At 44.4% G+C, this 23450-nt stretch overlaps 7 protein-coding genes across 7 annotated transcripts; 4 read left to right on the top strand and 3 right to left on the bottom strand.

The window, feature by feature from the left end:
* Positions 1-320: 320 nt before the first annotated feature.
* BDV37DRAFT_291832 (aquaporin-like protein) lies at positions 321-1492 on the top strand (the record flags this gene model as incomplete). The annotated part of the gene is made up of 3 exons (XM_032089040.1): positions 321-739; positions 804-1104; positions 1161-1492. Exons 1-3 carry the CDS (start codon positions 326-328, stop codon positions 1490-1492), a joined length of 1047 nt encoding a protein of 348 aa, XP_031944005.1. The 5' UTR covers positions 321-325.
* Positions 1493-7873: 6381 nt separating this feature from the next.
* Positions 7874-9034, top strand: BDV37DRAFT_242397 (uncharacterized protein). The gene is made up of 2 exons (XM_032081314.1): positions 7874-8661; positions 8721-9034. The coding sequence occupies exon 1, from the start codon at positions 7907-7909 to the stop codon at positions 8411-8413; it is 507 nt and encodes a 168-aa protein (XP_031944003.1). The 5' UTR covers positions 7874-7906; the 3' UTR covers positions 8414-8661; positions 8721-9034.
* BDV37DRAFT_52101 (uncharacterized protein) lies at positions 8495-8952 on the top strand. Its single transcript, XM_032090816.1, has one exon. The coding sequence runs from the start codon at positions 8575-8577 to the stop codon at positions 8869-8871; it is 297 nt and encodes a 98-aa protein (XP_031944004.1). The 5' UTR covers positions 8495-8574; the 3' UTR covers positions 8872-8952.
* A 5229-nt stretch (positions 9035-14263) lies between the features above and the next one.
* On the bottom strand, positions 14264-14778 carry BDV37DRAFT_242391 (uncharacterized protein). Its single transcript, XM_032081313.1, has one exon. It carries the CDS (start codon positions 14678-14680, stop codon positions 14405-14407), a length of 276 nt encoding a protein of 91 aa, XP_031944002.1. The 5' UTR covers positions 14681-14778; the 3' UTR covers positions 14264-14404.
* A 1768-nt stretch (positions 14779-16546) lies between these two features.
* Positions 16547-18542, bottom strand: BDV37DRAFT_269720 (uncharacterized protein; the record flags this gene model as incomplete). The annotated part of the gene is made up of 6 exons (XM_032084412.1): positions 16547-16852; positions 16914-17236; positions 17292-17475; positions 17523-17762; positions 17813-18187; positions 18267-18542. 6 exons carry the CDS (start codon positions 18540-18542, stop codon positions 16547-16549), a joined length of 1704 nt encoding a protein of 567 aa, XP_031944001.1.
* A 1745-nt stretch (positions 18543-20287) lies between these two features.
* BDV37DRAFT_52058 (uncharacterized protein) lies at positions 20288-22596 on the bottom strand. Its single transcript, XM_032090814.1, has one exon. The coding sequence runs from the start codon at positions 22330-22332 to the stop codon at positions 20761-20763; it is 1572 nt and encodes a 523-aa protein (XP_031944000.1). The 5' UTR covers positions 22333-22596; the 3' UTR covers positions 20288-20760.
* On the top strand, positions 22597-23441 carry BDV37DRAFT_52059 (uncharacterized protein). The gene has a single exon (XM_032090815.1). It carries the CDS (start codon positions 22860-22862, stop codon positions 23310-23312), a length of 453 nt encoding a protein of 150 aa, XP_031943999.1. The 5' UTR covers positions 22597-22859; the 3' UTR covers positions 23313-23441.
* Positions 23442-23450: the final 9 nt, after the last annotated feature.

Here is a 23450-nt window from a genome sequence, read left to right as displayed (position 1 = left end):
GTGATATATTGAGTACCGTACTTGAATGCCATATTCGTCCATCCTTTGGCTCTCCGACGTTTAGCAACCGTTCACCTTGCCACTACTTTACCTTATGACATACCAGGCTCCATATATTTTACAACCGATTAGAACACTGTCCCACATAGAGCAGCCATGATATCATCTATATCCACGAGCCGTAGCTTCCCGGTAGAGCGCTCAACATAAATAGCGAATATTTGGCCCTAGAAGTTGCCAGATCGTGCTTGGTAAACCATTTAGAAGTTGTTTTTCAACTTGTTATCTCCCTGTTTTACAGACACATTACTCCACGTACGGGAAAATGCCAAGCTGGATTCATCAGAGACGAAATGAGACGGCCGATAACACAGCATCAACAAGCCATTCGACTATGCCGAATACCCCACTGATGCAGAGCTTAGCAGCTCGTATACGGCACCAGCCTGGGGGGAATACGGCCCCTATTGTCCGCTCAGAGAAGGGCCAATTGCCCATGCTACACGTACCTCATACATTCCAAAATAACTTTGTTGCGGTAGTGGGAGAATTTGTCGGAACTTTTATGTTCCTCTTCTTCGCATTTGCTGGTGGTCAGGTCTCCAATACTCCTAAGCCGGCTGAAGGAGCGCCACCAAATACCTCGAATCTACTCTATCTGTCACTGTCTTTCGGGTTTTCCCTCCTTGTAAATGTTTGGACGTTTTACCGCGTGACGGGTGGTTTATTCAATCCAGTGGTATGTTCTGATTAAGACCCCTGGCTAGTAAAATGACATTGATACTAATATTAATCCCACCTAGGTCACATTGGCTCTCTGCCTCTGTGGAGGCATGCATCCTGTTCGGGGTGTATTGGTCTTCGCTTCTCAAATAGTGGCGGGGATTGCATCAGCAGGTGTCGTCAGTTGCTTATTCCCAGGACCTCTGGCCGTTCAGACTAGGCTGGGCGGTGGCACCTCGATCTCCCAGGGCCTTTTTATTGAAATGTTCCTAACGGCTCATCTGGTATTTGTCGTTATTATGTTGGCTGTGGTCAAGCAAAAGTCAACATTTCTGGCTCCTGTTGGAATTGGCCTCGTCCTCTTTGTAAACCAATTAGTCGGTTTGTGCGCCTGAATCATGCAAATAAGCATACGCATATGCTGATTATAAAACTAGGGACCTACTATACCGGCTGTGCTCTTAACCCTGCCCGTGCCCTTGGCCCTGATGTGATCAACCGCAGCTTCCCAGGATACCACTGGATCTACTGGGTAGGACCATTGCTAGGGTCTCTCCTTGCATGTGGATTTTATGGTTTCCTCAGCATATTCCACTATGAGACGGTTAACCCGGGCCAGGATTTTAACCAGTGGGAGGCCGCTGCAGGCCCTGGTCCGTGGCATGAAGTGATGGATCGACACGCTAGTGAACCAAAGTCTCCACTCTTACCAAGCAATGGGTCAACCCTTAATTCAACCCATGCTGCGGCTGCTGAAAGCAACTGTTGACCAGCCGATAAGGAATATGGTAACGAGCAATTGCGATGCGAGGCTGCCTAGAGCTACCTCTCATAGCATACCACTACTTGTAATCTCAACTTCGGTGTTGTCCCTCAATGACGTTCTATGAATGTTGTCTCAACTACTATGACATCCCGAGTACCCATTCATCTGCAGGGAGGAACTTGTAGGCAGGAGCTATTAGAGAAATCAATGTGAATATTTGTTTGTAAATTAGTGCACTGACTCTTTTCTTGTCATTTTATTCATTCCGTCCTCCGCTTCGCTCTTGTTTAGCCATTTGGCTGACGGTAACAGTTGGCCCACGATACCTTAGATAAAGTAGTGTTTCCTTGTAATATACTACAAAACAAGAAATGTCGGCCCGCAGCCGTGGATGCAAGCGCTGTGGAGTAATATTTGCTATGTACTGTATATCTAACGGCGCTAAGACAGAAATGCATCACATATTTTTGAAAAAATTGAAGCATTCGCTTGCTACAAAGTGTAACTGGGCACTGTTTAAACTGAAAGCCAAGAGCTTTAATACATCATTATCCACTATTTCCACTAATTTAAAGCTAGGCAGATTTTAAGGGTAGTGTATATAAAAGTTTAATATATGCTATCAATTTTCCATTACATGTTATATGTCAGGGTGCGGCTTCGGCAGGCAGGCTAATCAGAGCTAATACGCGGGCAGGCTACAGGTCAGGCTATATACAGGTAGACAAGTAGGTAGAGCCACGCCTGGCGTGGCCTGATAACAGTTAAACTTAGATAGCTATATTCCTAGCGGACGTCTTAACAGAATTATCTAGTTATTATTAATACTTAGAAAAAAATAGTAGAAATTAAAATACAGAACCTTTTTTATTAATCTTATAACTATTACCATAGCTTTATATATATTATTATAAAATATAATAATATATTAATACCGCATATCCTATCTTAGATAATCTTTTTTTAACCGTAGACCTTAGCACCAGAAATTTTTAAATAATATAAAAGTTATACTGTAGGATATTAAAAATTATTATTCTTTTATAATTAAAAAAGTTAATTTAATAAAAATATATAATTACCTTTTATATCTAATATCGTAAAGAATCTCTTTTTCTTTTTTATATTTATTATTAAATAGGGAGTTTTTAATAAATTATTTATTTATTATAACAGAAAAAAGCCTACAGACGTAGAAATAATAATAAGATAATAATAATATATTTTAATTATATATTAATATTATTCTTTAATATAAAATAATATAATATATTAATAATAAAAATATCGATTAAATTATTTACTTATAATAATATAAGTATGGAAGGGTTAAACTAAATATATTAAAATAGAGAATTTTATAAATTATTTTCTTTTATAATACGTAGACAGTACTATTTACTAAATATAAATAAAATAATAATAATTACAGTAGTATCTTAAATTATAAAAAAATAAAATATATTAAAAAGGCTTCTATAAAAAATATAGTAGTTTTTCTAGAAATAAAAGTTAATAAAATAATAAAAAATCTAGATATATCGCTTAACAATAGAAAAATAGATTTAAATTTAGTAAAAATTTCTAGAAATAGTATAAATAATATAGAAAATATTATATATTATAATTCTATTTTCACGACTTATATAAAATACTATTTTTAAAATAAATATATATTAATTAATAAAGTTTATATAATAGTCTATAATTATATTTATAATAGATAAATAGAGATTATATATAAAAGAGAAAAGATAGGTATTATTTACGTGGCCTCGCTATAAATTCGTCTCTAGACGATATGGTATTATATCAACTCTCTAACGTATCAACATAGACTCCATCCACACGTATAGAACTGGATTTACAAGCACTCTGGTCCCAGGTTCTTCAGGTGGATCCAGCTTTAATTTCCGTCAATGCTCACTTCTTCCGCCTTGGTGGTGATTCTATTGCGGCCATGAAACTGGTAACCGTATCCAGATATAACGGAATATCCCTGACCGTCACTGATATATTCCACAACCCATTGCTTTGTGACCTCGCCGCATTTGCTGCAGCTCATCATAGCAACTCTGGACACGAACTGCTTGTACAGTCGTCATCCTTCAAAGGCTCTACAGATCGCGTTTTTGCATTCAGCAAAGCTGAAATTTCCCCACTCGTTCAATACCCCCCCGAGGATATTCTCCGAATCCTGCCTCTCACAGATATGCAACTATTTTCTGTCTGTGGTGCCGTGTCAGACTCTCGGTGGTCCCTAGTATACTACTTCCTGGATGGGAGTGGCCCTCTTGACCTCGAACAGCTCAAGTCCAGCTGGAATGAACTCGTTCACAATTATGACATATTGCGCACGATATTTGTGATTCATCAGAATCAGTTTGTCCAGGTTGTAGTCAGGAATGTTGAGCTTGGATTCGAAGTTTATGAGACAGACACAGAGCTTCAGCCATATACTGAAAACCTTCGTGCACAAGATATGCACAGTAGACAGATCCTGGGTGTTCCTTTCCTTCGTCTTGCCGTTGTGAGTCGACTTCACAGCAACCAGCATCGCATCATCGTTCGAATCTCTCATGCCTTATATGATGGTGTCAGTCTTTCCATGCTATGGGAAGCTCTTGAAACCATATATCAGACTGGCTCTGCCAATTCCAGGCCTGCATTTACGCCCTTCATCCAGTCCGGCATCGAGCGTTCTCAATTGTGTGTCAGTTATTGGAAGGACCTTCTTCAAAAGAGCTCGATGACCTCCATTCCAGGGAGACGTCATAGCATAGCTCGTCCGTTGCCCATTTCATATACAGCACCCATTGCTATTTCTTTTGAATCAATCATCTGCAGCGGTATCACACCCTCAAATGCTGTGCAAGCCGCATGGGCCCTCGTCCTGTCTTACATCTCGGGAACCAAAGATGTCATTTTCTGGCATATTGTCAATGGAAGAAACGATGCCGCCATACCTGAAGTGGACACAATAATGGGTCCCTGTATCAATTATGTTCCAGTGCGGATAAAGCTCAATTCAACACCTGGATTCAGGGATATTATCTCACAGCTGCAAGATCAGCAACTCTCCCGCATTCCTTTTGAGACCCTAGGATTTCAAAAAATCATTGATCTGTGCACAAACTGGCCCTCTTTGACTCGTCTTCCATCTGCTGCGGTCCATCAAAATCTTAATCCTTCTGCGGAAATTGTCCTTGGCCAGAATTACTATCGAATCGCATCTCTGGATGACCCACAGGATATGGTGGACATCAAAGTCATTTCTATCCCACAAGCAGATAGCAACATCCATATCTCAATTGGCTACGCTAAAGACCTAATCGAGAGCAACTACGCTAAGTACTTGCTTGATCTCCTGCATCTCGTCATCAAGCAGATGCTATTAAATACCGATTCCGCTTTGACAGACATGCAAATCCTATATGAGCACCCGAATGACGTTTCTAGCAGCACCGAACGAGAAATGATCTGTCCTCAATTGAAGGATATTCAGTCTAATGAGCCTGGCGAACGACTTGCTATGGCGAGGTCTACGTGGGACCAGGTTTTGACACCTGGTGAAAGGTCAAGCGGCCTTAGCGAGAATTCCTCGTTTATCGATCTTGGTGGTGATTTTCCGAAGGCGGTGATACTTGCGAATGCCCTTGAGAAAAAAGGATTTTTGATAAACGTCCACGATATCATCGATCTGCCTACATTCCAAGCACAGTACTTAGCCGCCAGTAACATGAGCACAAACTTAGAGAGAGTCTAAGGCCAAATCCTGGGTGCATGTTCCGTTTAGTCTTTTACGCCTTCTTCCTGTGTCAAGCTCAGCAAGAATCGAAGAGCTCAGTACCCGAAAAAGTCAACTCTCCATATGTATTGGAAAGCTCTGCGAATTCTCATTCCTGAGCCTGTTCTACTGGTTGTATTTTTTTTTTTTTTTGCGCTTGTTACTATTTTTACTAGTTCCATGATTTCAGTCTTGTATTTATCCTCATTCTTTTCTCTACTGTTGGCACCAAGTCTCTCTATTCACTGAATGATCTAATTCTACAGCACAAAATCCCACAGTTCTTGTATGATAAAATTCTTTCTTTCTTTTTATCTTGCTCCTCTACGTTTGATGTTTCGTTAGATCGCCACGTTAGACATCAATGTAAATAGGATTCTCCCCTGGTTGGCGATTGGCCGTAACGTATCCCGTAAGCGAGTCGACCACTTCATGCGTTTGACTAGACTTTACTGGAAGAGAGCAGAGCTATTATAATATCTATCTCTCTCCTCTCCCTCTCTCTCTGTACACTATATATACTTTTCCTGTTTGGCTTTCCGTTGGGGCTTGCTTGGAGATAAGACAATAACTATTACGGATCCGGCTTAACGCCCGCAGGTAGACCGATAGGGTTTGCCCAGCGGCCTCATCTGTTATATCTTAAGTATATCAACTTCTGCTCTCCTACCACCAGTTCTCGCCCCGTTTCGTTGCTTTCCTACTATCCCCCCAGCCGCCAGAACAACGCCGGGCCCGTGACCCTATACTCTAGTACCTGGGGGATGTACCCTACAGTCCCCACCAAAAGTTTCCGTACGAAACGCGTCAACCGCGACCACGCGTTTTTCCTACCTATTTTTTATTTCTTCAATCATGGCCCCTAGAACGCCTTTAGGGGCCATAAATCCTAATAGGATAAAGAAATCCGAATTAAGTCCCTATTCTAGGGGTTTTATATGTGGTTTAGCTCATACAGGGATTCCTTTATCCAAAATTGGGGAATCGCTTCAAATTTCCAAGTCAACCGTTCAGTATACCATCGAAAAGAAATCGCTTCGAAACAACGGGAATTCGATAAATCAAGCAGACAGGCCTACAATGCTTAATAAACATGATATGCGCAGAATCCTAGTCATTATACAGTCTGATCCCTTTATTACCTACGATGAATTACGCCGTCAAAGTGGGACGACTGCTTCCAATTCTACCTTGCTTAGACTACTCAAGACTTCGGGGTATGGCCACTGGCGCGCTCAAAAAAGGCCTAGATTGAAAGATGAGCATGCTAAGAAGCGTTTAGAATGGGCCTTAGCTCATCGGGATTGGAGCGTTGAGCAGTGGCGTACAATTATCTGGTCAGACGAATGCTCGGTTGAATTAGGAAAGGGAAAGCGTCAGAAATGGTGCTTTAGGCTCAACCGATTAGGGGAGAAGTGAAAAAAGGAGTATATCATCCCATACAGCAAGTCAAAAGGTCTGTCTATTATGATCTGGGGAGCGTTTTGGGGTAGTTCTCGCTCAGATATCAATATAATGGCGCGTGATCCTGACTCCCGACGACGTGGCTACTCTGCAGAGAGCTATCTCAAGATTCTGGAAGATAATCTCTATTCTATATGGGAACCTGGTCTAGAATTCATGCATGACAACGCTCCTATACATACAGCCAACAAGGTTAAACGTTGGTTCCAGGATATAGGGATTTCTACTATCGATTGGCCGCCTTACTCGCCTGATCTTAACCCTATTGAACACGCCTGGTCAAAGCTGAAAGAAATGATATATCAGCTTGATCCTGAGATAGAGACATTTGAAGGCACCGAAGAAGCTTTAAAAGCGCGTTTTAGCGCTTTAATAGAGCGCGCGTGGAATGAGATATCTAGGATTTTTTTAATAGGTTGGTAGAGTCTATGCCTAGGCGTTGTGAGGCAGTTATTCAGGCAAAGGGCTGGTATACTAAGTATTAGTCAGCCAAAAATTAGTCGCTGGATAGATTTATTATTTTTCTATACATATTTAAATTTACTAGTAAATTACTAAGAAAATAGAAGAATGGTGGCCGTTTTAGAAAACTAGGTCAGTTTGATGATTCGGGCCGGAAGGCGGCGCGTACGGAAACTTGTGACGTCGAGCTGTACATCCCGCATCAGGGCCCGCTGATTGGCCCGATTTTGGTGTTCCTGCGTGCCCCCGCCGCCGAAAGTACGTGGCAATGCATCGGCCGTCCCGTCGTATCTTATCGTCGGCTGTACGCTAAAAAAGATTCCATAATATGCATACCCACCCTCTATCACCCACCGGAGCAGGAACGTCCGGTATATTGTAAATAAGTTTGGGAGATATTCTCCTGGGAGAGTCGCTCGGTAGTGTTTCGGATTTGGAATTGCTCCCGACCTGTAGTAGGTGATACTTTGATGCTATAAGCCTATACCCCTACGGTCCGCGCCGTCTGTTTCTAACGAGAGGAATTTTTTGGTCGCCACTTATTTTCCCCACTTAACTTGTCCAGCTTTTTTCTATGGTTACATTCGCTAAAGAAAATAAATATGGGAAATTAGTACAATTTAATAAGTCTACTAGGGTCGTTGGGGAAGCCCTCTTTGATGCAGTCGTCGGGTGGATTCGCAACCTCCGTGTTATTTCCGAACATGGTCCCGAAGGGTCATTTAGGATTGAAATGCCTTGGCTGGAGCCTGATCTCCGATCTTTCCGTACCTTTCGTTGGTCGTTGCCCGACAATCATACGAGGCCCACTGCAGCGACAATCTAGGACGAACTATGATCCTCTTCTTACTTCACTAGAACTCCAATCACTAAACGAGCATTTTGATGCCATCGCGTCGCTCATCACCGATGACTACGTAGGCAGCTTCGACAACCCACATTGCTTGCGTGATGGACTATTGCCAATATCTTGTTTCCGAAGTCTGGTCGAGCCTACCACCGGTGGCAGGTTACCGGAGACACTCCGCTTGCAGCGAGCAATCACCAGATGTCTGTCGCCTCCAAGATCGTGGAAGGGCAGCCCAACCCGTGTGCTACTACAAAACTGCCGATACATTGAGCAGCACTCAGGACACTTTATCCGACGCGGTGTTCATCGCCTCTACGTGGGGGCCCTTTGTAGGCTGGCCCTTGGGCGAATAATGCTCTAATATTTGAAGGAAGTCTGAACTAGCCGTAGCGTCTCCACCACTCCGCGGTCTTACCATAAGTAAGGTGCAGAGCCAGCTTTACAGAGAAATCCAGCTATTAGAATTTCAAGGATCTTTTTCGCTTGTGAGGATGATCAAGGGTTTGAAGTTTTCCCGCAATAATGGGTCCGCAATCCCTTGCGTGTTTGTGTGCGTGTTGGTGGATGGAAACCGGAGCATCTCCAAGTGGGTCTGCCGGACCGTGGATAGTGGGTAGTGGCCGCTTCATATACATGTTGATCACGAATCTGATAACAAGCAATTGCAGGATATCAACCCCGCTATCTTGTTCTAACCTTCTCTTCTCTTACACTCTCTATCTTGTCGCTGTAGAGCTAGACCTTGAAACGAGTATCGTCCCCAACACTCTCTTCTTGAGAACTCAGGCCCTAATTCTAAAACGCGCTAAGCCACGATAGACCGTTCTAGGAATGGCCCGCCATTTAAATGCTCTCCTTTACTGGGGTTGTCACCAAGCTAGTGATGCGTGTGCTAGCGTGTCTCCATGGTAGGTACCCGGAAACACGGTGATAGTGTTCGCGGCTGACACCAGTTTCGAGACCACCTTTATAGAGATCTGTATCGACTCTGTGCTCATACAAAGTTTCACCACCTCGAGATACCCGCCAGACGATGCTGCATAGAATGGTATCCAGCCAATTGTATTTACTTATGGATATTTGCAGCAACTCCATGCTTGTACAGGAGACTAATCATTTCAAAATTCTCTTGTATTTGATGGTATATGGCATATCGCTGTGCAGATATTTATCGCTCTGCCTGGTGCCTATAAAAAGAGGCATCTTTTAAGATCTAGACCCATCAGAGATCATATGTATTTTCTTTGCGCTTATTCTAAGGTCGGAGTGGGGGCTCGTAGTCGCATTCGCATTGTAAAGCTCATATACGACCTGTCCATACACAGCTACCCTATTTTTAATTTCTCTTGTTGGAGGTCTCAGGGATTTCAGTTCAGTCTAAGCCATTAGCCTTATCTCCTAAAGGGGCTCCATCTCAGATGTGGAGCACGCATGCACAGGCTATACTCTGATTGGTTATAGCCCTAGTTAAGCCCTTCCACTCCATTGGTCTGCTCGGAACCTGACGTCAATAACCCAGATAGGTCAAGTCCAAGGATATGGCTTCGGCCTGGAGGCTAAGGCTGACATTGGCAAATAGCCAAGGATCAGGGAGCGTTGATACGACTGTATTTTTGAAAAATAGGACGTAATGGAAAGCGAGGACATAAGAGGGAATGGATGGAAGCCCTTAGCCCTCGAGACCTGCTTATTATTCGGACATAACGAGAAAACACGACGAAGAACAGCGCATCCATAGCGTAACAGCCTATAAACTTGTTGCACATTTAGTTCATTGATTCTAGGACGAATAAACAATCCGCAAGAGGCTCACTCGCTGATTTGTGTTGTTTTTCTGCCTCCTATATTGGCACGTCACTCTTGAATAAGCGCATCAAGGAATCTCGCCATATTCAAGGTGCTACAAGGTCAAGGTTTGAGAAGAGTCCAAAGGTAACTTTCAGCTTCCGGTATGTTGTCCATTGGTGCATTCATTCTTTCAGAAATGTTTCAAATCTAATACAGATTCTAGAATACCGGTGTTGGCCTGGAACGACCGTTGAGACCTCAAATCGTGCAAACTCATGCCGCACGCAGCCTTCACCACGATCAAGAGTATTGCTCGAACTGTGGCACCTCGATTACTGAACACGGTCTGCTAAATAAATCTCTCGCACGATGGCGAACGACAACAATGATGGCAACGGGAGCTTGATTGTCGGCCTCATTATACTCGGCATGTGTGTAACGGTTATGATATATTGCGGAATCCGTCAAATGATGTACCCTGCGCCGCCTCCGCCTCGTGATATGTCTGTAGACCAAAGGAACTATTTACGGAAAGTTCGCCAACAAAGTCTCGATCGACTCTGGTATGTTGCACGGTCAAAAGACCGGTCACCAGAGACAGAAGTTGGTTCCATCATTCACGCTTGATTTGATAAAATGCGGCTTTTCTACTATACTTTTCCTTTAAATTTCTCTTTTCTCTTTCTTTTCACGTTGTGATATGCTAGTCTGAATCTTTTTGTTTTTTTTTTTTTTTTTTTTTTTTTTTTTTTTTTTTTTTTTTTTTTTTTTTTTTTTTTTTTTTTTTTTTTTTTTTTTTTTTTTTTTTTTGTTTTTTTTTTTTTTTTTTTTTTTTTTTTTTTTTTTTTTTTTTTGGCAAACTTTTATGGTTGCAGTCCATATGCCATCTGGTGGGTCATCAATGCGGGTTGGAGTATTTTGGCTTCAGAAAAGAGTTGGTAACAGGCAGACTTGTAGCGATAAACTGTAACCTATGCCAATCAATTGTTCTATTGAGTCTAAAGGGCTGTTTCTATAGACAACCAGAGCAAGCTTGACATCGATAGTTTCTTGGCCTTACGGTTAAGGGCTTCGATGACAACAAAATCTAATTAAACTAGTATCTCTTCTCTGCAATCCCAATCTCCTGCTAGTCTTTTTTTTAAAAACATTCTATCCTCTCAATGTTTTTAGCTTATAGTTTAGTCCTTTTCCATGAGATTGTACGACGGACTCCTGAGAAAACTCGTTCTGGTTCATCGCTCATTGCTGGAAATGATAAGACATCAATCGCCATATATGACAGGCTTGGCCAATGTTTTTTGTTGTTGATCCTGACACCACCATATAAGAGCACTCATACGAACCTTATACGGTAACTCAGAATTGTAATCTTCGCATCGATCTTGGCTTGCTGGCCGAGCAAACATACCCAGGCTAGAGCAATTCGATTGAAATCATCGAGCGCTTTAGTATTCCGTTTATATGATTGCATAAGAATGTAATTAGGAGCCTTTTCCCGATACTCCTCCCAAAGCTTTTTAACCTTCTGTAGATTTGCCATGATTGTTCAATCTTCTTGGGGACTGAGACATGTGCTGTGATAATATAGTCCTCTGATTCTGGAATCAGCACTCGATGGAGAGCATGGAACTCAGGCCATTCAACAAGGAAAAACAAGATATTTCGGATAACAATTAATGAAACTAACTCCTCACCAATAACAGCCTGGTCTATAATCTTTGGAAAACCTTCGTATCAATGTTTTGCGTTTTACCTAAGGACTCCACATGAATATAAAGCTGCTGAAATTGGTGGACTACAGTTTGTTAAAGTGCGCTTGGAAGTTGGAACAGATAGGATAGAGATCTGATGTTTTGATTTAAGATGATTTCGCATATCTGTCGTGACTGAAGTACCGTACGGAGAATCTGTACAATGGACACAGTACTTGATCGGGCCCTTTCTATGAAACTTCATCACGTACAGGTAAAGTATGGGTCCATGTCATCGAGCCCGTTGGAGTTTTTCCCCCTATTTGAGTTCGATCTAGACTCAGTTTCAACAAAATCGAGCGTAGATACATAGGATAAGCAGGATGAATCTGCATCAGAATCCATATTTTGAATAGAATGATTACGATTCATTAGAATTGGAAAGGAGCGGTATAAACATGAAGCTTCTCAAGATAGTCTGGAGGCGGTGAGTGGGCGGTGAGGATACTGCTGATGATCGATGATTAATCGATCAATGACGACGAAAACGATTATTGTCAATAGTTATCGATAGGCAACTTATCGATGACAGACCTGAACCAGCTGCTTTGGGGGTTAGTATGACAGAGATTCCTTGCTTACTTTATCTTAGCTCTTTTTTTCCGCCTATCCAGGTCGCTGTGACAATAGACAGCAGATCTGTTGAAGCGTTCTCAATTGTTATAGACTTCGGCTTATTGAAAAGTCTCACGAGGATAAAATGGGCTAGAAGTGCTTGTGGCCCGACAAGCTCTACTTTCATGTCCTTGATTTATCCCGACAATGTCATTAAGATCCAAAGCTGTGCAGAGGTTGTTCTTACATGTAGAATACGTCACATTACTTCAAATAGCCCTAAAGGTGAGAGATCACCCAAAAAAAAAGTCTGACCAGGACAGCGACACAGCATTGTATGATCTCCTCGTCCTTGTTGCAGGTAACAGGTCATAAGTCATTGTTAATTGACAGAGATGACGCTAAAAGTGGACTGGCAACTTTCTTGTTTGGATATTCCATAACTGACCCCACCCCCCCCCCCCCGGTTTTTTGCTCCAATGTTCTTCTTTCATTTCCCAACTCTTGACAGGAAATACCCGAATAAGTAATAGTAACACTCTGTGTCATCAATAACTGGAGGAGTGTCGTTTCCCCGATAAGGACCGAAGAAAGAATGCACGAAGAGCCATAACCGTGGTCCGTGGTCAGCACAGGTGAACCCCTGTCATAACTAGAATGGGCGAGATGCATCAATGTCCTGACACGCTTCTGTATTAGACTGTACGTGTACTGTGCGTGGCTTGCGATTCAACGTTGCATTTTATCCATCAGGGTAATACAATGTACACCCAGCTTGGCAGCCCACACGCAGTGTTAAATACAGCTAGCAGAGCCGCGCATTTACGCATCAACGGAGATGCCTGTTGCGTCTCATGTGCAGGGTTGGGGCTGGAAGTATAACATAAGACGTCCCAGTCGTTTCGGATGTACCCCTTCGACACGATCTCGAAGCGTCCTTTTCGCCCAACAGGTGCCAAGAAACTAAATAGACAATGGCATATTTCTACCTACTATTAGAAGCCCAGCTGCTTATGCAGGAAGTGTCTGTGTCGTGGAATATTTTAAGCTTGTTTTATTTATTGCATTAGTAAAGGCAATCTACCCATTCGGCTAGTGTGTGAGCACTTGATAAGTTACATCGGTGCTTTAGGCGAAGTTGATAAAGTACTAATTATAACGAAGGACTCGGTACCTTGCAAAGCTCTCCAATTAGGCTCCGTAAGCCCCTAGGGACCAAGTCTCACGGGCCACTGAACATCGGCGCACCTGAGGGGCGGTGTAAAGGTAGGACCTTTGTTATAACTAGCTGTGACGCGACGAGACAAGTAATTTAAAGGTGGGGTGATCTCCAATAAACGCTCTTCCCATTTCTTACCACTCCTGGTACTTGGTCACATTATAGCATGTAGCATGTTCCTAGCGTTCCACCTGCTCTTTTGTTTGCCAGTGCGGACGTTAACCCCGAAGAAAGAACTAAAAACGCTAGTTCACCATGGAAACCAACGGAGGTATTTGCTAAAGCAAAAAAGGACCCCGCCTAGAAAGCCGATCCTCCACGCCATTCTTGTCAAGTTCAAAGGGGCCTCTAAAGGAGCGATGGGTGCTGGCTCGCTCTAAAATACGATCGTTGTAGAACCTATTCCTATGTCGGATTTATAGTCGTCCACAGAGAATTGCTCGAATGAGAAAGAGTATAACAGATGGTAACGATGACGACATGTGATGAACTCCAAGAGTAATACTATCTAGCTATAGAGAATAAGACAGTGACTATAAGATATCCCAACAACTCATGACACTTTCAATAAATTAAACTTTTGCGTTGTGTACCGAACCCTGTCCTGAACCAGGCCGACATGTATACCTCCCTATTAACAGACGACTTAAAAGTACTCTCATTTCACATAACATGCAAAGCGATATGTACCACTGGAAAGGATACATTCTATGAGTAGAAAATTTCCTCCAAAAACGAAGTTTGGTGCGACAAATAGCTGGTGCATAGCAGAGTCGAATAGCGGAGGCGATAGAGTACAGAAATACAAAGTGTAGGACGTCATAATGTTTCGGCTCATGAAAACTTGATATACACCTGAAAAGTCCGTCCCTATACTATACAGACAGCAGGTTGAGACGGGCTTGTATAACCCAAAACACGTTGTTTGTCGTTCAATGATCGAATGGAGGAATCGCGAACAGAGAAAGCTGTGCTACAGTGTTGCCGCGAAAGCACCCATCGTGGCTTGGAAGTCTCGATATCGTCTGCATCGCTTCTAGCTCACGTGGATATTTTTGGCCGTGGACCGGGTGAACGATTGCGCACAGGTAGGACAGCGAAAGAGCTTCCCGCTGCCACTCTGTTCCTTTAGGTGTCGTATATAATTCGTGCGGGTCGAGAACCGGCGCCCATTGCACCCATGTTCAAAGCAGTGAAGCGAGGGGGTGGGCTTCAGATTCATCAGATACTGCAGGAAGTCGTCAATCGCCGACTGGGCGCATTCGTTAGGAGGGTCCATGTTCGGTCCCGTCAATTGTACATCATTTCTCATTCCTGTATCAACATGATTCGTGTGACCAGGCAGTGCTGCATTCAATGTCTGCACAGGATTGTAGGCGCGTGGGTCATTGATTGCAGTGGCCGCAGGACAGAGAAACTCCCAGGGCTCGAGACATCGATTAACGTGCCGTGTACCATCGCCCGATTCTGGTATCTCAGCGTTATTTGTAATCCTGGCATGTTGAATCTGAAGCTGAGAGAGGAGGTCGGTATTTTCAGGAAGTGCTCGTTCAGCCCAGGCAACAGGAGATAATCCATAGGCTGTACATGCAACTTCTCATACCCCTGGATATAACTCCAAGCTTGGGGCTCCATAGTGCTAACAGTGTTCGAGGATCACATATCTTCGTATTCAATACAATATAGCAACAAGGGTAGAATTCGTTCCCCTAAGCGGACCTGGAGTATGAATGGATTCCGATTGTGCTTCTCTCTACAGGTTCTTGCTGCCGAAACATAGATTCTTCGCTAGAGCGGTCCCTACTCTACTTAATCCCACTTTAAAGGGCTAAATGCACCCATGTTTCGCTTGTACGAGACATCTGCAAAGGCCTAGGCACTTTTGATTGCCATTAGGTGATTCGGGCATGCAAAGCAGGGGTTAAAATCTTACAGACGAGGAGCCTTCTCGCCAGACCACCCGCCGGACCCACAGGTCATTTAGTGCTTACACTTATGTCGACCGAGACGGTTGTCTGTTATCTACTAATTATCACCTCTGTCTGTTCCGTGTGATTTGCATAATCATTGTTTCCGAGAACTTGACGCATGTGAGAATGATCATGGGTTTTATATAGACCTCTGGGAAGAGTCCAATGTGTAGGTAATTGGGTCCATTCGTTTTGGGTGATGACTAAATAATTTGAGTAGTCGCAATGTTCCAAAGACGAGGGAGTATTGGGGAATGGATAAAGACGGATAAATCAGTCGTCATCGTAGCAACAATTGTCGGCATGAGCCGAAGTTAACATTCATGGCCTAGACGAGGTTATTATGAACCATTGAAGGCACTGCGTTCCTTCCCAAGGTCTGTGATGAGCAATCAACGAACCTTGCTGGCTCTGTAGGCCTTGAGAAATTGCCAGCGGTCGCCTAACGCCCCGCTTGAAAGTGTAGTCCTCTCCGACTTGAATTATTCAGAAAGATTTAGCAACTGCACCCAGGAGATGACATTGCCGATTTTGGAAGCGTTATCCATGGCAATAAGCCTTTTTGCTTCAGAATTCTTACTCTGCTTCAAGTAATTTAAAAGGATTCCAGCCCCATTACTATCGTGTCAATCTTCTGGAAGGAAAAACTGGCTTGTTTAGAGGTTGATTCATGTCCGTAATCCATCTTGCTACAGTGTAGCATACTTCTTGGAACCGAGCGATGATTTCCACTTCCCAAATTGCAGATAATAAGTTAATTCGGCTAGGGAATAGCACAATAGGAAGTTGGATATTTTCCAGCAGACTAACGAAACGCAAGATCGTGGCCCAGTAGCAACCTGTGGTATGCAGCACGGTCGAAAGTCTTAGATAGATATAATCGAAAGCAGTCATCCAAGTCGTGGAAGGCGTAGTATCGTAAACTTAGACCTAACGTACACTAGAAACATTTGGGAACCACACATTTGCATTGGCTTCAGTGCGAATAGATACATAGCCATAATACGTCGGACTTTCCAGGGTCATCTAGTTCATATGGGAATACTTCACAATTATCACGTGTACCGAAACAGATATCGAAGCGTTGAGAACAGCTCGGTCATCATTCATGACCTTGGACGGCCAGTGACTATAGATGGCTTCAGTGAACACAGGAAATGGCAGACGGTTATCAATGCGTAGATTGCAAACCGTGTTTTGAGAACTGATCAAGCGAGTTCCATATTCCTCTGCTTCAAAGCTGCTTTCAATATCTTTCCGCTCTGGCTTTTGGGGATACTCTCGATAAAATCGATCCCACCTCTCAACCAGCATGCCTCGGCCATACTATGCATTAAATGGCTGAAGATCTCGTCCCTAGTTTGGGTATTTGCTGATGCTGGAGGGGCGAGGACGATAAATGCTTTCGCTACTTCGCCCATGGCTGTATCGGGGACTCCGATAACCGCAGCATCGGCGACAGAAGGATGCGAGAGTAACTTGGCTTCGATATCTCCGGGTGCTACTTGCATACCCTGGATTATCCCGTACATTAGTTTTTCATTGACCATTATTGGGAGCGGACTCTGAACTTACCTTGACCTTGATCATATCCTTCAGTCGGTCGACAATGAAGAGATGCTCGGCGCCTGTTTCATCGGGTTTGAACATAGCTACATCCCCGGTCCTCAGCCAGCCGTCCGAAGTGAATGACAGCTGGTCGGCCTCGGGGTCATTAAAGTAACCAAGGACAATGCTAGGGGATTGAATAACAAGCTCCCCTGGAGTTCCGTATGCTGTGACCTCCGTTCCAGTCTTCTCTATCAGACGGGCCTGAACGAGAGGAAGAAGCATACCCGAGCCTAGATAGACATTACCGGATCTGGTATATGATACTACAACAGATGCTTCTGTGAGGCCTTTTAGGCGTCAGGTAGAGTACTATAAGAGAATTGATTGAGTAGCAAACCTTACCATAGCCTTGCAATATTTCCCAATCGGGGAAGATGACGGAAAGCTGCTTTGCGATGGCGACGTCAAAGGGGGCGGCCCCAATGACAACCGACTTCACGGACTCGAGGTGAGATTTAAGAGCTGACAGCTCTTTGACGCCGAGTCGGGTCGAATATTTCAACAATCCAACTAAGATCGGAGGAACCTGCACGTATTAAACTGTGCCCTAAGCAAGTCGGAAGCGCACCATACCAGATACAGTCGATTCAGCTGATATTGCTTTGTGGCTGCCAACATCTGCTGCATATCAAACTTAGGGAGGATAACAATAGTATCTCCCCGATATACTTGGACAAGGGCAGTAACTAGTGCAAAGCTATGGCTAAAAGGTAGAAGACCCAAAGATTTGTCCCGGTTGGCTGCGCCAAGTTCAAACGTTGCGGTTTGGAGAATATTGGAAACGACATTGTAGTGAGAGACTTTCACCAGTTTCTAAGAAGCATATTAGTTTCTGTCCGCTTGGGTGTTTTCATATCACAAACTTGGAATCCCGATGTGCCGCTGGAAGAACATAGGAAGGCTAATCGAGACTTCCCTTGGTGTTCCGTCCATGTTGCTCTTTCCAGCATTGGTTGGTCAGATCCGAATTTTATGAGCTGATTGACTGTTTTGAAGTGATCCACGTTGGGTACCGCCGCTGGGACAGGAAGTTCTTGCAGATAAATGCTGGACAGAGGCACATCTAGCTTCTTAGAAGCCTCTAGGCAAGTCGGTAACAGTGGAGCACAAGTGAAGATAACCTTACAGCCAATGGCTTTAAGATGGCTTTCTAACTCAGTCGCCGTACTCGTCGGATGGATCAGAAGACTAGCTCCTCCAAGACGCTGCGTAGCCAGAGTCACTGCAACAAAGTCAATCTAAGATGAGAGCTGGTTAGCAGTGAACCCTGCCTCCTACAAGCAATTTTGGGAGCTGGAATTCGAGAATTCTACTGACCGTGTTGACGCTAAAAATTGCAATGACTTTGTGTAGCTCAGTACCTTGATTCGGCTGCCAGCCGATATCCTTTGACAAGCCGCGGGATAGAAGATCGACTCGCTGCTCATACTCCTTGAATGAGTAACTGTTGCCAGTGAGTCCGCAAATAAAAGGACTAGGAGACTTCTCCACGAGACACCGTCCATATTTATCGTCGAATATCAGGTCACTGATAGGAATACTATCCGGAGGGAAGGGCAGGGACTGCACTGTAGGAGAAGTAGTGAACACCATCGTAGCGGCAGTCGTATCTATGGATTGCTCTATGCTCTCGAACAGCTCTGGAAAATTTGCTTAAGAGAGAGGCTTAGTCAAAATTATACCAGTGGCCGCACGCCGGTCTGTGTAAGATTTGTAACATTTGATCTGCCCAACTTTCCATTGTAGGAGGACCTCCTAAACATACCCCTCATATTCTCAGTATTCGACCAGGTACAGGGATGCCTCTAGGCTAGCTCCAGTAGAACATGCATGGCTGCCCAGGGTTCTATCAAGATTAATCAATCGCACGGACCGAATCAGAACACTGATGCTCCTCTCAGTTACGGGCTAGATAACGTTAATTAGCTGACTATGACAGTCTAACACCGGTTATAGTTACAATCCACTCTGGCTCGATACCTCTGGGTCAGTAATGCTCTTTGGTGGCCGTCATTTGTCCCCACTTGTAGAGTTGGTGTCTTAAGAAAGGTCAATTTCTTTCAGCGTAAAATTTCTAGAAACCTGTCTAGCCAGGATAATGAGACATGATTCTCCCAATGGTTCTATCTTACTGTTCTACGCGCCAAATGCGATCTCATTTACAGTGTATGATGAGAGTGCCAAGCCTACCCAATAGGCTAGAGACCGTATCTCCTTTCTCCTTGGCATTTTGATCCTTGTTGATCATACAAACTTAATACCTTACTTATTCCTTCGGTGCTTCCTTCGGTTGTTCCTTCGGCTGTTCCTTCGGTTGTTCCTTCGGTTGTTCCTTCGGTTGTTCCTTCGGTTGTTCCTTCGCTTCATCGATCGGCAGTGGGCCCTTAGTTGATTTTCAAGATAGTTTCATGGATTGCTGATCAGGTAATGCTAAGATCACATAAACTTTTATTTCTCTAGTTCCTATAAGCCTTCAAATATACTATTTTCGGTTTGCAGTGATGTGTCTTTGGATCATACTGCCCTATACCAGAAACCTCAAATCAGACCCTTGACCTCCTTCCGTCTTTTCAACGAGCATTATTTCGTATTCTAAATCTTTCCAGTACCACATTCTAGTACAAACCCCTTATAGAAACAAAGGTGTTGATACAGTATAGATCCGTCCATGCGCTGTGGTTGAAAAGCATGCCGTAAGTAGTAACAGGGAGCTTGTGGACAATGCGTTGAGACTCAGGATATGATTATCTGGCCTTAATCCCTAGTATTCAACTTAGTAGACAGACGTTTCGAGATGTATTGCGATAAGACCAGCATTACCCCTTCATGGGCGCTTGACAAGTTCTGTCACCAATGGTATGGTCCTCGTTCAGTGCCTCTGCAACTCACAATGTCTTTCTGCCATTTCTGGGACCACATTCTGACCTTAAACAGGCGCGACGCAGACCATATGCCAGTAAGCAATTATACATCATGCCTACTAGCATGTGTAGAGAATACACGAACCAAACCCAATTCTTCGATGAACACCAGGCGCACCCCTAGCTGCAATCCAGCCTTCAGTGCCACTGTCGTTGCGGTGCACGCACGATGGGCCATTATACTGTAAGATCTACCTTATCCCAGACCATGTCTGGTCTACGGTATACATTTGGCGACGTTAACTCGCGAGTCCTGACCGTAACAACTCTTCTCTTTATTAGATGAATAGTCTCAAACTTGTCATACAGTCCCACCCCTGGACAGGGTGTCAATTGTGTGTTCAAGGCGCTTGTTCTGTATGTTGGGCATCGAGGCTTGCACGGAGTTTAGACAAGATCACCATGATAAAAGTACGAGCAGTTTAGGGAATTTGAGCCCTATACGCAAATGCCTAATAGCAATAACTTTTCAGGTTAATGCCGTAAAGCGTAGAGACAGGTCGACGAGAGCCCGCAGACTTCCGATTCCTTTCCAATAGGTGTAATCTGTATATTATTGAATGAGAACTACCACTATTTATTAGTGTAAATTCTCTGTATCAGTCATTTGCGTTCGGTTGTTCACACATTGGGTTAAGAAATGACCTAACGCTCCGTGTCGTTCGAAAAATGACGCGGGAGCCGCTTGGAACCAGTCCAGCACCTTTGATTCATGTTTTGATTTGGAACGACGGTTCCTTGCCTCTGCCCTGGCTTCTAGGACTACTTCACATATGGAGCTCATAAGGTACTCCAAAGGATATTGGTCATTTTTCTCTTTTTTTCCGTTCATGTTAAACATACAATACAGTTCGCGGCAAGTAATTCGACACTTCAGCTTACTTATTACGCTAGTAACTCATAGGCAGGAAGCATTCTACCAGCTCAAAGTTTCCAGTAACTGGATCACGCTGATTGCGTGTGACTCTTAGGACAAAGGGGCTGGGCGTTCGCGAGGCTAAGCCAAAAGGTGCGGTTCCATTTGCTTGAGACAGGCCGAATTCATGCACACGATACTCTTCCGGGATGCAGTGACTTCCGTTTATCGACAATTCATCCGAACAATGGCCGCCGGCCTCAACCGACTCATTTGCGCTGGATACGGTTCCCTGCGGATTATCCAGATATCCATCTTCATCCCTGGGCAAACGGTCACTACGACTTTCCTTTCCTGCAATCAAAGTGCATGTAAGGTTAGATGACGGCCCCTCTCTTACTCTCGGTGAATGATTTTCTTCGAGCCGGATGATTGTTTCGGCAAGTGTCGCCCACGACATACTCTTGAATAAGCTTTGAACCTTTGGTGCTTGTCGAAGTAGAGTCAACGCCTTCCATCGCAGTGCTGTGTCTCGGCATCTCACGGCCGTGAAAAACAACGGCGGGCCGATATCTGGTTCAAACGTAAACTGCGGCTGCGTGTGATTCTGAGCCGCAGATGCATGTATTGCAGCTGCTGCATGCTCGACAATCAGTCGAAACTGATCTATATGCTTGTCATACACTATCTCCTCCTGCGAAAGGCATGTGCAAATAATGATAGACGTGACAGCACGAAAGGCCAGGAGTACTCCTACTGCCCCTCGATATGGGAAGTCAGTAAACGGCTGTCCTTCCGCACTTGTGAGATAGGCGAAAGCACTGTCCCACTCTCCTAGTCGATACATCAAAGACCGCTGTTGTACGGTCAAATCAAACATGGTCCCAACGCGGTCGTTGGAACGACGCTCATGTCGGAGGGCCACATCCCTGAGGCCAAAGGTCTCTATGGTCAGCTTCAGGAGCGCTGTCTGGGCGTCTTCCAGGGATGAGAACTTGGAGTTGTTGCTAGATATAGCTAGAAGCTGAGGCAACCCTTCTGGTGAGCATCCAGCGATTATCAGAACAACTGCACCTAGACGAACAAGCAGCGGCAATATGTCCTCTACCATGAATACGGTTCGTGACGTCATGGAAGCCTGTCGCCGCCAAGTTAGAATCAGCTGCACAGCTTGCTCATATAGTCGAATGGCTTTTGCCATATCACCCTGGAGCATCTCAGCACAGATATATAGTACACATGTGATAAGCGCCACATCTATATTGGCCTTGTTTTGTGCGATTCTGGATCGAGTGTTTTCTACCGAGCGCGAGTACCAGGCCAAGGCTTCCTTGGGTATGTTAACGGATGGCCAGGCTTCGACGACCATGGGAGGTCCGAGAAATGGGTCTAGATTTTCATACAGCAACCCGATGGTATTAATCCCGTCCCAAACCGCTGGCTCCGATCGGCAGGCCTTGAGGACGACACTCATCCAGAACTGGTTGCCAAAGCCGCCCGCTATCGCCGGTCCCGCCTGATGGCAGTAATACTCAAAGGCCCTTCTCTCACGCAACGCATGAGTGATCAGGTCTGAAGATGGCTGCGTGTGCCTTATTGACGGCATCGGTGATTCTGCGACGCGCTCACTTCCCCCGTTCAGTTTGTATAAGCATTTCCGACCGGTGCTCTGGCAACGTCTACAGTACGGTTTCGCTTCATCACACTTGACTTTGCGGATCCTGCCATGGGACCAATCAAAAAACCATCAGCCATCAGCGGTATTTAATATGCGTTCATAAAAGGACGGGGTACCGCGATACTTGCAGATCCAGCACCCTGTCCGCGACTTGACCCTGGCTATCCAGCCGACAGTGGGGTAGTATGCGAAGGAGTCCAGCATGTCCTCGAAACCTTTGCGTCGGAGCTATCAATACAGAATATGCTTTAGTGTCGACTCGATCATAAGGTATAAAATTTCCTGTCACAAGTCCCTGGTATGTATCTCCTTTTTGCGCCGGCGTACCTCAACTCCGAGGGTGCTTGCTTTGGTGCTTTAGCCGGGGTTTCGATGATCGTTTAGGATAATTTGAGAAGCAGTCCACAGTTCTACATATCCCAAGTACCAGAAATGTCAATGTCGAGGCCACGAAAATGAAGCAAGCCAGTGAGGAATTAGAGATGGATGACCCGAGACGCGGTCTAGCCAGCGCTTCAGTCATGAGCCTCGCACTAGTCCTAAAACGGCAAGCAGGCATCGGCTCAGTGGCTATTTTAACCACTTTCCATAACTACCACCATTTTTGTTACTTAGTAAGTCAATTCATCTCCATCAAACAAACAGGGTGGAAGGAGGGAATTTTCTTTTATGAGAGAGAGAAAGAAAACTATCCCTGGAAGACTGCAGCGACGCGGGATAGAGTGGCCCGTGAACGTGAATTATTGAAATACTGGTCCTCTCTGTATAGAGAATCTGTGAAAGCGGTCACATCCCTTGCTTCCAGGATCGGAATGTTGTATAAACGCCACCCTTTTTTGCGGGCCCCTGGGAGATGTTTGCTCTTCTCGATTTATCATTGCTCCCCAGGGGCTATGGAGTTCAAATAGCACCGGGCTCACTACAGACCGTGCACGATTCCTACTCCCTTGCCGCTTCAACTCCTAAACACACACAGAATTCATTTAAGTCGAGTCAGGAATGCGGCTCCTAGCTTCGAGAATCCAATCTATTCTCTGGTGGCCCGG

The sequence above is a fragment of the Aspergillus pseudonomiae genome (assembly GCF_009193645.1).
Source record: "Aspergillus pseudonomiae strain CBS 119388 unplaced genomic scaffold BDV37scaffold_15, whole genome shotgun sequence".
NCBI classification, from domain to species: Eukaryota; Fungi; Ascomycota; class Eurotiomycetes; order Eurotiales; family Aspergillaceae; genus Aspergillus; species Aspergillus pseudonomiae.
This window is presented reverse-complemented; position numbering and strand designations above follow the sequence as displayed.